The 15,025-nt window shown below is 38.0% G+C and overlaps 1 protein-coding gene across 1 annotated transcript; it reads left to right on the top strand.

The window, feature by feature from the left end:
- Positions 1–46: 46 nt before the first annotated feature.
- Positions 47–13,040, top strand: LOC121734043 (myotubularin-related protein 10-B). Its single transcript, XM_042124444.1, has 13 exons — positions 47–427; positions 917–971; positions 6,321–6,454; positions 6,648–6,806; positions 7,401–7,638; positions 7,966–8,186; positions 8,561–8,731; positions 9,275–9,404; positions 9,581–9,716; positions 10,192–10,411; positions 10,877–10,982; positions 11,551–11,708; positions 12,003–13,040. Exons 1-13 carry the CDS (start codon positions 383–385, stop codon positions 12,186–12,188), a joined length of 1,959 nt encoding a protein of 652 aa, XP_041980378.1. The 5' UTR covers positions 47–382; the 3' UTR covers positions 12,189–13,040.
- Positions 13,041–15,025: the final 1,985 nt, after the last annotated feature.

Below are 15,025 nucleotides of genomic sequence, written 5' to 3'. Positions count from 1 at the left end.
GTCATAAATCGTCGCTAATTTGTTATCTATGGCCGTCGCGTCGAGATTTGAGGATTATGTCATGAAGTGATTAATATTTTAAAAATTATTAACTTATTTAGTAATCTTGTTTTATTTCTTTGTTAAAAATGTAAAAACCTATTTAACAAGACTTTTTGTGCTGCCAAAAAGTATGATGACATTGTATGATATTTGGAGTGTTTACTTATTAAATGGAGTGCGATTGTTATCAATTCATACATTTTAGGCCGTACTATGATGCCCCGTAGTGGAAAACTGTGCTATAAAAAACAGATTCAGTGTTCGTTTCATGACAATGCTTATAATGAGTGTATTTGTTAGTAAAAGTGCATAGTGGGTCAATAACATACTTATCAGTAAGATGAATGACGCCAAGGAGAATTTTAAAAGCTATATCTATCCCAAAGTAAGTAGTTACTAAGTTATCTATTCTGATATTATTGTTAATTCAAAGTTGTACCCTTCCATCTGTTCCTTACGTTTCCATGGTATAACCACTGAACAAATTTAAATGAAATTTGCTATTGATACACTCAAGTCCCAGGAAAAAATATAGTGTAGTTATATTAGAAAAATATAGTGTAGTTGTATTAGAATGTTACTAGGATAATGAGTAGCTATCATTGTACATAATGTAGGTATGGTGAATCCAATGAAAATGGAATGGTTTTACTTAACTATATTGCCTAAATGACTGATGTGATTTTTGTCAATAAGTTTTTATGATTTTCCTGGTATCACGGGCCAGGTCAAACAATTTAAAGATAATTTGTATGTCTTTTACTTTATAGTTATTTAGAAAAATTAAATATTACAACAATATGACATTGGTTTTTTATGGTAATTTAATAAATGACCAGAAAGTCGTAGGATTTATGTCTCATATTTGTTGCAGAATAATGGAGAGAAAAACGGTTCCTTGCCTGAACCAAAACCAAAGTTATTATTAGGTAAGTACCAAAAAAGCCACTGAAAGCAACAGTGTACTCAGTTTTAGTTCATTTTCGTTTTAATGTTAAACCCAACCATTATTGCCTTAGCTTTAAGGTTAAAATAAAGCTAATGAAGTATACAGGAGCAAGAATACCTAAAACCGATCTAAATACCCTGTATCTTGTTCACACACAAGAGGAGAAAGCAGCCCTCACTAATACAGGCGATGGATAGGGAACGGACTCTCGCGTCCTCACAATCCATGAAGCTCAGGGATTAACGAGTCCTTCGGTGATCATTATACAGACCAAGTCCCGAAAGCTGGCAATCCATGACAGCGTTCCTCATGCAGTTGTAGCTGTATCCCGGCACACTAACACCTGTGTCTATTACACTGACACTGATGGAGACGCTGTGGCAAGCTTCATAAAAAGAGCCACGGAGGTGTCAACCGAACACATAAAAGATTATAACCTAAAAATGGCTATAAAAGACAGGAACGATAAAGTCCTAAGCCACATGGCGGGTAGATTCGACACAGAACAATATCTCTTTAACACCCAACTCCCAAGAAGCTCCACCCAGCTTGAGTGACCCCTCTCCACCAAGCCAATGTCACAACATCTAAAGGCAAAGGGTGGAGCAGCATAAAATCTAAGGAAATCGGAAAATGTCGGATCTACTGGCCGCCACACCGACTGGGACCTCACCGTTCAAAACAATTAATGTTTTGAACGGTGAGGTCCCATTATTATTATGTAATTTATAAAGAATAAATATATATTTATTTATTATATGAATAATATATTATAGTCTATTCTATTAAGTATATATATACTATATATACATGTGTATAACTTATATATATATAAAAAAAAAGTGTCCATGGCGTGATGAACCACAATTAATTAAAATTCATAATATTATTTCAATTATCCTTGGTGCGAAAAATCTAAATAATAAAATAACAATAAAAGGATATGGACGTTCCAGTCCATAGACGGCCCCAATTTTATAATAATAATAAAAAAAAAACAATGTTTTTAATTTATTGTGCTTTTAATATTATATTAAATTTAGTTTGGTTGCATTATAAATTAGCTTGGTTTATATATACATCAAAATTAAATAAATCAAATTATTATAATATTATAGTTTGTAAGTTATAGTTTACATAACATTAATGTTTGACACAAATGACATGATAAAAAGTGACTGTATTATTCATTCTTTTAAAAGAGATATAAAAAATCAACAAACAAAAACAACATTGTTCTAACACCCCATATATTGACTATGATGTAAAAGTTATAACTTATTATGTATGCACTATGTGAAGTTAACTGTACCACCATATATTACTGCATACCTACAATATGACATGACACTACAATATTAAACTCTATGTTCAAGGACATAAAGTTTAGAATTATTTATATTCCTTACCCCATAGCTTATGCAGATTAGAAATAACTTATACACATAGGAAGTGATAGCTCATAGTTGTATATTTTGTGTGGAAGAGATGGGTGTGCTAAAGCCAGGTAGTTTTTTAAATTAATTAAATCATATTCAACTAAGAGCAGGGGGACAAAAGAAAGTGTTGGCTTCCAACTTGTATCTTTACAGGCTTGCAATAGTATTTGTCAATTATGTTGGAAAGGCCATGATACATAATATAGAAAAAATTCACTATACAGGAAAAATAGCAAAGATTTATTATTAAGTTTATGTAATTATCCTGCATTTCATAATTAACATTAATAAGCCAAAGTACAAATGAATAATAAATCTACAAGTATAATAAAACTTTGTTTAAGGAATTATTTCCTTCTCTTAAATAACTATGCTTTTCATTCATGTTTTTTTGAGATGAAGTTGGTCTTGCCTCAGAAATTTTGTACAATTTTTTATCTTGGCATTAAATTATCAGATACATGAGCGAATGACTCAGCCAGATCATTGTAACCTTCATATTGTGATAATTTAAAATGTTTATTTCAATTTTGTTAACAATATGGACATGTCATTGCACTTTTTGTACATTCATTTTATGAGTTACTACCATTACTACAACAAAAAAAAAACTAAACACCTCTTGGACCTAAGTAGGCTCCATCTTCTCATACAAACAATATACAGGCTAAAAATTTTGAAAAATAACAATTTGCTTTAAATTCAAATGTTTAATTATCTTTTGCCGCACAACTTAAATGTATTTAGTCTATGAGTCATATAAAACCCGAAATTATTTCGTCCGAATATGTTTTACGTAACAGTTTCAAGGATATAAAATATACAATGAGAGAGTCAATAGTTTAAGCATTAGTCACTCCTTGGCTGGGAGATTTTGTGTTTGGCTAATAGCTATGTTTCTTGCTATTATATTTTTGCTAGTCTTTATAATAATTGTGGTTTAAATTTTTAACTAATTAATCTAAGATAACATTTTAAACTTTCGCGTTGCATTATAATTAAACTTTTTAATCGGGACTTAACGCGACTTATTTAAGTAGTAATGCTACTACGAGTAGGTACATACTTTTTTCCCCTCGTGACCACGGCCGTTGCAACACGGCCAAAACGTCGAGAAAAAGTATGTACTCGTAGTAGCATTACTACTTAAATAAGTCGCTAAGTCCCGATTAAAAAGTTTAATTAATCTAATTTATGATTCAATCTCTCGATCCAGAATTATATTTGCACGAGCTTTTGCCCGCGGCTTTGCTCGCGTTAAAAAGTATTATTATATACAAACTTTCATCCCCTATTTGAACCCCTTGGGGTTGGAATTTATCAAAATCCTTTCTTAGCGTCGTCACACGTCACAACATCTACCTGCATGCCAAATTTCAGCCCGATCCGTCCAGTAGTTTGGGCTGTGCGTTGATAGATCACTATGTCAATCAGTCAGTCACCTTTGAGTTTTATATATATACATATATATAGATTTTAAGACAAAAGGGCAATTATATTATCATAATAGCCCTTTTATAATAAAATGTTAGTCATCCTTTTACATCTTCATTTATGAAAGAAAAACATTTTTAATCCAGGGTTATATTTAAACCAGATCTGAGGAAATAGGCCTTACAGAACTAAAAGTAGAGAGTGGTTTTTCCAATAAACTACGAAACTACATATTCTTATTACTAGAGATGTGCCGATTATGACTTTGGCCGACTAGCCGACTAGCCGATTACTCGGTTGCAAAGAAGCCGACTAATCGGCCGACTAGTCGGCCAAGCCGATCATGGTTTCGGAAGTTTCCGTAACGCTTTTTTACTGCTGTTTCGCGTCGCACACGCCGCCTACAAACGTGTCGAATTGTGTTAAGTATGTTTACTTCGCGTACATTACTTTATTTTGTTTAGCTATGATACAGTTGATGGTTTTCATTAAATATTTCATGTAAGTACATGAAATCTCGATTTAATAATGCATACTTAATTTAGTTTGTTAAAATTAAATTTACAAAAATAATTTCTTTACTAGCAAGCAAGTTCAGAAACACTTCATTTAATTTTAAAATGTGTAACACTGATTGAGTGTGATCTGAACACATTAAGTTAATTATCAAGATTTTTCTTTATTATAATTTCAATAATAGCAAAAAAGTAAAAAGCCGATTAGTCGGCGCCGACTATTCGCCGACTACAAAAGTGGCCGGATAATCGGCTTAACCGACTAGTCGGCACATCTCTACTTATTACTATCATAATTCTTGATAAATGAAATCGTGACATTCATTGATAGGCCGAAAATTCCAACTATTTGGTTCAACTGTCCTGATATCGCGTCACGGTCTTATAATTTGGCACACAAAAAATGTCTACAGTCAAGGCCGGTGAAACCAAGGCATTGATAGCCTTATCGGAATTACTACTACTAAAAGTACTAAAAGTACTATCTACTCTATCTATTACTATAGTTATGATCTACTACCAGCTAAAAATTACTAAGCCGCCAAGGAAACTTTTGGAACCAAAAGTTATTATAATGCTAATTCAGATTCCAGAGCCCAATTCCGGCAAGAGTATTCACGTCAACGTTTAAACTAAACTCCTATTTTCGCACTTAACCTACAATTCCTAATCAAAATTGAGTAATAAACGAATCGTCTTAATATTGTTTTAATATTGTAAGTAAACTAAATAATCGCGCAACACTACAGTTTAAAACATTCTGTAGTTGAGATTATTTAGATTTAGTAGTATAGATTTTCTCATTTCATACGAGAGCTTAGAAGCTTAACCAGCTTAAGAGCGAACACGCGCCGTCCGCGGCGGGCTTGCGCTCGTCAGTATTCGCACTGTTCATACATATAATTTGTTATAGCGGCAGTTTCGAAAGTCGAAATCGAAGTATGTCGAAAGTTTCTCTGTCTGTCTCGCTTTCGCGCCAAAACTACCGAACAGATTGTAATGAAATTTTGTATACAGATAGTCTAAAGCCTGAGAAAGGACATAGGCTACTTTTTTACTGGAAAAAAGGGTTGAAAGGGGGTAAAAATGCGTTTTGTTCAAATTAAGTTAGTTCCAAAAATTCATAATAGATGGCGCCGTGCGCCTCCTATATCGCGCTGACGTTGCTCAAACGTCTTTCTATAAGTGGTGGTATCATCTTACATTCGAGTTTCAATTTTTTCGATTGTTATTTCTTTTTTACGATAGTAAATAACTCAGTACTTTATCTATGCAGTGACGTAACCTTAAACCTATCAATGATAAATAGTTTATGGGTAAAGTTGTGTCATTGGGGCGCTAAATAAGCTTTAAAATTTGGCGTAAAATATAAAGTTTAATTTAAAAAAATGAAATATTATGTGCACACTGCACAGCTGTTATGATTTAAGGGGAATCAGGGTTTTTACTTTTTTTTATAAAAGCTTTTACACCAATTTTGTGGACATCGAGTGCTATAAACTGAAGTCCACGCGGACGAAGTCGCGGGCAACAGCTAGTGTATAATATGGATAAGCTGTCTAGTACGCCGCGCGCCGCTCGTACTAGACGGCTTATCCATAATAAATCTACTAGCTGATCCGGCAAATGTTGTTTTGCCAATTATGGCTATAAAGCCATATAAATTGTATAAAAAAGTAGATAAAAACCTATTCTCAGGCCTAACGAATATACATAAAAATTTCATTAAAATTGGTTGAGCCGTTTTGGAGGAGTTCGCGCACAAACACTGTGACTGTGACACGAGAATTTTATACATTAGATACATTCTCACGCGTCGCCGCCGCTTCCGCCCCGCTGCCCGCTAATGTCGAGACTGATGCCTTAATCCGGCACGCGGCTTAATCCGGCAATAGCGTCCGCCTCAGCTAGCAGGCCTTACCCTCAAACTGTCATCCCCAGGAGAGCTGGTGACCGGCCAAGCGGAGCAGGTGTCGCTGCTGCCGGCGTTGAGCGACGGTCGCGGCCGCACCGGCTCGCTCTTCATCACCAACTACAAGCTGTCCTTCGTGCCGCTGGACACGCACCCCAGCGACGTGAGTATAACACTCCTACAAGGATGTAAATGCCACATTATAAACAATGCCATGTTGTAAAGTGTACTTGTGTTTCACATTTTGGATGATATGAAGCGGTTATCATTCCAAATGACATAATCGTTTGTTCTTATTTCGGCACAGTAAAACACGTGATAAAAGCTTACATTAGCTTAGCTTATAATATTTCCAGGAGTATGGTCAGAAGAACTACCTACTTGGGCCTTTCGACGTGCCCCTGACGTGCGTGGGGGCACTCTGGCAGACGGACGGGGGCCCCAACAGGCGGAGACGGCTGTTGCCCCGCTCCGATGTGCCTCCTAAACTGAAGGGACTGCAGATTGTCTGTAAGGTGAGAAATACAAAATAAATATCACTTATTTTATTAAAATCTGTTGTAGCGGCTAATTGACTTTAAAGTTTAGAGGAGTACGAGGGAGTTTAAAAATTTGACAAAATATAACTATAAAATCTGTAGGCTTGTAGCATTCTGAAGGAATTTTTAAAATATAGCAGTGCTAATTGCTTAAAACTGTGTTGCATAATGGCTTAAAAGTTAGCTGGCCTAATTTTTGAAAAATGTTATACGGATCTAGCAATAAAGATAATATTATGGTTAGTTAAATATGAAGTTTTTTCAACTCGCCCCATCGTTTTAACCGTAGTCGTATTGGTAAATATATTTAACCGATCATATAAATGAGTCCATTTTAAAAACCATATGTAATTAGTAATTACATATGGTTTTTAAAATGGACTCATTTATATGATCGGTTAAATCGGATCGGTGCTGTCGGTTCTTGGTGGAAATTAACTTTAAACACAAATAAAACACAATTTTGCGTGCACTTTTTCCACTATTCATTAATTATTATAATTTTAACGAAATACACGACCGGTTTTGAAACAATTCGAAACATTTTAAAAAACCGTATAAATGTTCCAGAACATGAAGGTACTATCGTTCAACTTCTCCCGCTCGCCGCTGGGCCACGGGCGGCAGGTGGCGCTGGCGCTACTCCACCACGCCCACCCGCGCCGCCACGACCTGCTGTTCGCGTTCGAGTGCCGCGCCCCTCGCCGCAGCCCCGCCCCCGCCCCGCCCTCCCCGCTCGCCTACCTCCGCCCCGCGGACTGGCGACGCGAGATCGAGCGGACGGATACACAGCACTATCGGATCACGTGTAAGTGTATCTCGTTCTGGTTGGTTCCGGGTTTATCGAGTAGTGGGGATTGACGACAGAATGATAAATGGAACAAAGTGCTACTGCTTGCACGTCGTGATGTTTACATGTACTGCGTTTAAAGCTCACAACTAGAAAACGTTGACCACAGATAAGTAACTTGCTCATTTTTAACTGAAATTACAGAGAGTCCTTCGTAATATAATTTTTTGTGGTTCATTCTTAAATCTTACTAATTTTATCGTCGAAATCAAGGGAGGCTCTAAATTCTTATTCGTTTTGTTTTTAATAATAAATAATGTTTACAGCATTTTTTTCTATTCGTAGGTATAAACGGCACATCGGACGCGTTCATGCTGTCCGCTGGCGAGGCGCTAGTGGTCCCGCGGTCGGCGCTGGACTGGCACGTGGCGGACGCGGCGCGGCACTTCCGCGGCGGGCGCGTGCCGGTGTGGACGTGGGGGCGAGGCGGCGCGGCGCTGCTGCGGTGCGCCGAGCTCCTCCCCACCGAGCGCGCGCCCACGGCCGAGAGCGTGCTGCTCGAGCAGGTATATTTGTTTTTTAATAAAATAAGGGGGCAAACGAGCAAACGGGTCACCTGATGGAAAGTAACTACTGTCGCCCATAGACACTCGCAAGGCTCTCTCTCATCTTATTATATGTAGTGTAGGTTGCTTATTGAATGTAGTGTTGGTTGTTGGTAGAAATTCATGTTTGACTGATCAGAGCCTGCAGTAGCCGAGACGTTTTCTTCATCGCTTCTTTATAGAATCGCCGATCAAAATGTATGGAATTGACATTAGACGAGTCGACCGTCAACGTCATATTAACGAATGCTTATGTCAATTATGTGTCTTCTTGAAGTATTGGCTATAAAGGGCCACTAAATTAAAGCCATATGTTTTAACTTTTTTTTTATCAGGTTCGCCGATCCCATCCGAAGCTGACGCCTCCCCACGTGATGCACCTGTGCGGGGCGGGGTCCGGCGTGGGGGGCGGGGCCCGTCTCGCCCTCCCCCCGCTAGAGACGCTCAACGCGGCGTACAAGAAGCTAGTGGATCTGTGTACGCCGACCACGCTGTCTATATTCTGGGTGAGTGCATTATATTTGGACGCTTCACACCACGTCAGTCTGGCCCTGTGCTAAGTAACTAAAGGACTAATTGTGTTACGGGTACCAGACAACGAAAATAAATAGATATATTTCCGTTTCGCGTCCACAAAGGAAGATCTTCCGACCGAGCGAGGTGGTATGCTCGGTCAGGCCGAAGTCCAAGTGATTGATTTCAGCTGACGTATACAGGGTATAACAAAACTAAGTGATAATACTTTAGGGTGTGTATGTGTTCCTTGTAGAGAGTCCACTGTGAAAGTAGCAGCGCTGAAAGACCAATTTTTTTCACTATTGTATGGGCAAGCGTCCCAGCATCACGAGTTTCCCCATACAAAAGTGAAAAAAAAATTGGTCTTTCTGCGCTGCTACTTTAACGTAGACACCCTAAAGTATTATCACTTAGTTTTGTTACACACTGTATATACCGACGCGCTTTGACAACTTTGATAGCTTGATGCAGGAATGTGGTGCTAATTGTGGGAACTTTGTTGGATGTCAATTAACAATATAATGTTTCCCCAGATGCAAGACTCCCAGTACTACTCGATCCTGGACAGCAGCGGGTGGCTGCGGTATGTGGCGTGCTGCATCGCGCTCGCGGACGAGGCCGCAGCACACCTCGCCAACAACGAGACTGTCGTGCTGCAGGAAGGTGAGATGAAGGGGGTGGCTCGAGGTGGCGCGGCTCGGTAATTTCAAAGTCGCGGCTCGGCGCGTCTCGAGCGGCTCGTGATATTACGCGCCGTGAGAAGCCAGCATTAGGTACTACGTAGGTCCCCTATCTGCCTAGGAATTATTTTCTCTGATAGTACAACCGTGTTTTCCCAGGTGACGGCGTGGACTACTGCGCGGTGGTGTCATCGCTAACACAGCTGATGCTGGACGACCACTGCCGCACGATAGACGGATTCCAGGCGCTCATACAGAAGGAGTGGATCGCGCTTGGACATCCCTTCGCGGACAGGTGACATATTTGTACCATGATATCAAAGTAGACAGAACCAAGGAGTACCTCGATTTCAAACAAACGGGCGAATCTACGCGAGTTGGGCGCGAGTACCAATTTATGTCACAACATTACGTCAAAGTTAAAAATTTCGAGATCTCTTCTGAGTCTGTCTACTCGTTAGTTCTGTTTACTCTGATAATGAAGTCTCTGGTGTTTTAAAAAGGAAATTGCATGTATTGGTAAATACACTCTAGCCCACGTGTTTTTTTGTAGATGAAACATTTAATGATAGAACACAGGTCCTGTTTACAATTTACGTGGCTCATCTTTGAGCTATTTTGTTTGGCCACGTTTCGAGGCATTATTTCTAACACCGTACCGGACGCCACCGCGTACGTATTTATTGCCGTGCACGGCAAAACGCGACCAAAACACGTAGGTTCGCCATCTGCCTATGAATCAATTTCTCTGATAGTGTCATTCCCTACAGATTCGGTCTCCCACGGCCGGGGGGCGAGGAGGCGGGGACGCCGGCGCCGGTATTCCACTTATTCCTGGACTGCGTGTGGCAGCTCCAACGGCTATGGCCGACAGCCTGCGAGTTCACGGAGACCTACCTCACTTCGCTGGCTGATTCCGCCCACAATCATCTCTTTGATACCTTCCTCTTTAACTCTCCGAGGGACCGGGAACTGGCTGTCGCTAACAGGGTAAGTGTAATATGAGGAAAGAGCATCATAAGAGAAACGCATGTGGCAGCTGCTGCGGCTGTGGAGCTCACAGAGACTACGACGATACCTACCTATTTAATTCTCCGAGAAACCACGAGCACTGAGCAGGCTGTAGCTAATAAGGTATATAGACGAGCTTGTTAAAGTCACTCAGCTTGCAGGGACCTTTCTTTGTGGAAATGAGAATCAATAAACAGAGTGTAACAAAAAAAATCACAAAGTAGCGCTGAAAGAATAACATGTATTTTTGATTACACAAATGGCAACACTGTACATTACTCATGAACGGTGTTACCATTTATGACTAAGCATTTTGAAACGTGCACCCGTTTTTTTTAACGTTTAAAATCTATTTGTTGTTTTCTCTGAAATTATTAGGCTAATTTGTTCAATTTAAATAAAACGTAACTGCCAACGAAGCCTTATGGTTCATTTTGTCTTCAGGATTACGTCCAGCGGCCGGTGTGGGATTGGGAGGAGCAGTTCTCCGACGCGGACATCGCGCTCTTCTACAACCCGCTCTACGAACGCGGCGCCGACTCGAGACTCAGTGAGTGCATGACCTGATCTTGGAATGAATTAGTCAAAAATTCAAAAAGAATCATCATCAAGCATTTACCTCTTTATCACAAAGCTGATTTCAATAACATATAGACATAGACAATAGATTAAAATCGGTAACACAAAATGTGTTGCCAATCTTAAAAACTCTTCCATTTTTTTGCGTTTTGAAGTAAGCCGTGTGGGTCAAAGAACATGAGGACGACAAATCAGCTTCTCATCTAGTTTTAAATACTATTTCATTGTAACGTCTTTACATAATAAGTAAATAACAAATGTAGCAACGTTTCTGTAATAACAATCAATAGATTAAGCGAAACCTTATTTTTTTTTACTTGGAATACGACGTGGTAACGCGGATACATAACAGCTGTCAGTCAAAATGACATCGGTATTAGTAGTAGTGGTACGTCAGCCACGTGCAAAAGAGGAACTTGGATGGCATTGCCACGAAGTCATGAATCTGAACAGTCTTACGAGTGACATTTTTTAAGATGGGATTTAGTTCTGATTTTAGCCTTTGGTCCTTTTTGAATTTATCACAGCTACATTTGCAGCTTTAAACTGGAGCGGCTCAGCGTCTGGCGCGGCGTCGCTGGCGGGCGCGGCGTTGGCGAGCGTGGAGGTGTGGTCGCAGCGGTACGAGCGCTGGCTACCGCCGCTCGACGCGCCGCACCACCCGCTACACTGTCTGTACCGGGCGCACGCACAACAGGTAAGGGGGACGTAATCTGAGGGGGAGGGGAACTCTCTTTAGTTACCTGATGCCCCATTAGTTGTTGCTAGGACGCTGTTTTTTAATTGAAAAAAAAAAGAATCAAATTGCAGTTAACTTACACAATAAGTATTATTAATAAATATTTTCACTTTACCATGACAAGGTGAGATGCGTATATTATTATTCAGAATATAACGACATTGGAATTTGAATAAAAATTTCCGTGCTTTGCATTGACCGGTAATTGTGAATAAACCCACTAGTCGTACAACAGCCTAATATTATTCACAGACGCAACGTCTCAGCTCCCGTCTATCCACGATATCGATATCGAGCACGCGGTCGGTGGTGCCGTGGCCGGTGTCGCGATTCTACCCGTTCGGGCGCGGTGCGGGCGCGGCGCCGCTCGACGTGCGGGATCCCGTCGACGCGGACGACCTGCTCGACTCACAGTCGCTACTCAACGCGCCGGATTAGACGTACGTTACACGCTCAATTTCTCATCAGTTCAGTCTATCAATCTGGTAAATATTGAGTATTGACGTGAAACTGAACGTCTAACACACGGATTGATGGACTGATCGTTTTTAATTATGCACTTTTTGGTCATCGGTCTGGCGTCAATCACAAATTGATGGACTGAACTGATGCCAGATTGACCGTGCAACCGTTGTCTTAGAAACAGGTATTATAAACACCTGTATTGTGGACCTGTATAGTATACAAAAGCAGGATGCCACTACACCTGTAGTTCTACCGTGAGTTTAAAGCTTTAGTTTTTATCGATACTCGATACCGTATGGCAAATTTTACAGCGCCTCTAGATGTCACTTGCGGAACTAAAATCGCCATACTAAATATTTACGTAGTCGGTATCGAGTATCGATAAATGCTATAGATTTAAACTCATGGTAGAGCTACTGTATACTGTGTAGTATACATGTAGGTTGCTATTACAGCTATATTGCTGTAAATAACTGTCGTGTCATACCGTGTCTTTGCCTGCCATTAGACTTTTCCAATATGCCAGATCAAGACAAGCAGGCCTCGTTTTATCAGCAAGGCTTATCGCCTTGCTAACTCGTTCCGAGAATAGTGTGTGAACAAATAATGTTGTTGTAATGTTCCCTGTATATTAATTGCTATTTGTTCGCGTTGTGGCATTATCAGAGAGGCCAAATTGTGTAATGACGCGCCCGTACCATAAACGATGTAGTTATTATAATATTATATTCTGATTTCTGTGTTTGTTGTGGTGCTATGTCGTAATTAGTGTAAAATAATTTTTAAATTGAACAAACAAACAAAATATTAATTACTTAATACTTATGCAGAAAAGATTAAAAAACTTAAAACCTGTTTTTTTCCAAACTTAGAAGTCAAAAAAGGAATTTTTCATCTATGTAACTAAATATCATTTACTTTACTTCAAAATATATGAATAATAATAATCTTATTTTAGTGTAAAATTTTGTATATTACAATTTAGTATAATATTTCGTGTTTAGGTGAAATAATTATATAATTTTTCGTGCCTTAAAATAATTATTGTATTTACGCTTCAATGGGCATTGTCCAAAAAAAATCACATGTACTTTTTATATTTTTTTCGTTAAAATAGGGTATTTTAAGAATATAAATTAAATAATTTTGAAATTCATTGGCTAGTTTTGTCTCAATAATTTTTTAAAGTTTCGCTCTGACGTCATCATCGGCGGCTAATTGACCTCTGCGGTATGTTTTAAATTTCCTTCTTATTTACAATGGCCGGTTCGTCAAATGCAAGTCATTATGTGAAAGCTGATACAAGAAGCTTACCAAAAGTTCGAAACGTAATGTTGGTCGAATTTATTGTTAATTACTTTATTATTATTTTTTAATTTTTTTTTACAAATTTATTGCCATTGAAGGTCAAACAAAGGTTAAACATATTTGTTCAAAAATATAAAAAATTAATGGGTATTTTTTTCGTTTATGTACAGAAAAACGATCACTGACCTTATTTCTCGAAATGTTTTTGTAATGAGCAAAATTAAAAAAAATGGACAATCCCCATTGTATAACAATACAACGCAGCGCGAATACAGAATTTTCTATTTAAAATTAATCTTCAGGGGCGTTAGTTGACTATATTAATATTCCTCACAAATATATTGCAATAGCACGTTCAACTTATTTTAATTATTGATATTATTAAAAAATATTTTAACTTTCTGTGTAAAATACTAAAGTATTTTATGTAATAAACGTTGTGCATCTTTTAACTTAAAATATGAATTTCTTTCATTTTAGCATAGTAATAGGTGCGTGTTATAGAACAAATTCCATTGTAGACAAAAAACATAGTATTAATTCAAACATTTAGGCTATTAGAAACTTATGATAATAATATATTTCAAATATTATGATAATATATTTCACTAGAATGCAAATATTTAGATAAGATCACAAAAAATAATTTTAACCAAGTATTTATACTCAACATTTTAATCACAGTCACTGAAATAAAAAAAAAATTCAGTGACCTTTCGCTATTGAGTATTGACTGACAGTGTATGGGGTTAGAAATAATATTATTTTCTGAGGTCATTGTACAACCGAGGTTAGGTGCCAATTTCATCAATGCTCAATTAGTTGATGGTTAATAATCATAATTGAATATCAAGTTTTATCTCGTATTAATCATCTAAATGAAAGAAAAGGTATTATTACTATTTACTCCTAACTGAAATACTTTTCTGTTTACTGTTTTTTCCAATGTCTCAGACGGAGACACCATATTATATTGTGTTAATTTGTATTAGCAAGTTGATGAAATTGGAACTTAAGTTATAGGATAGTAACCTGTATTGAAAGCGAGGCACATAATAATAATAATAATTTATGCACATACTATAATAATTTCTTCCATTTTTATATGGTTTATATTTTTACCATCAGAGAAATAGTCTAGTGTTACGTAGGTCTACCATTTGCAATCAATTTTCCTGATAGTAAACACTATCCCCCTTACTAATAAACGTATAAGCTTTGAATAGTTTTTTACAGTTTTACAGAAAGAATACAGTGTTTTGTTCCTGTCACACAAGTGACATTTTTAATTGGATTGAAGAAGACAAAACACTGTATAACTATTCAAAGCTTATACAGCGTTTATTAGTAAGGGGGTATATTTTTAGTTCAATGTATGTACAGCGCAAAAGATTTTGTGTTATATCCTATTATATTTAATGTTGTAGTAATTATGTGACGGTGGGACAAGAAAGGATACTCAAGGATACTCCATCAATCCAAACAGCGTGTTTGCATTCCAA

The sequence above is a fragment of the Aricia agestis genome, chromosome 15 (genome assembly GCF_905147365.1).
Source record: "Aricia agestis chromosome 15, ilAriAges1.1, whole genome shotgun sequence".
Lineage (NCBI taxonomy): Eukaryota > Metazoa > Arthropoda > Insecta > Lepidoptera > Lycaenidae > Aricia > Aricia agestis.
This window is presented reverse-complemented; position numbering and strand designations above follow the sequence as displayed.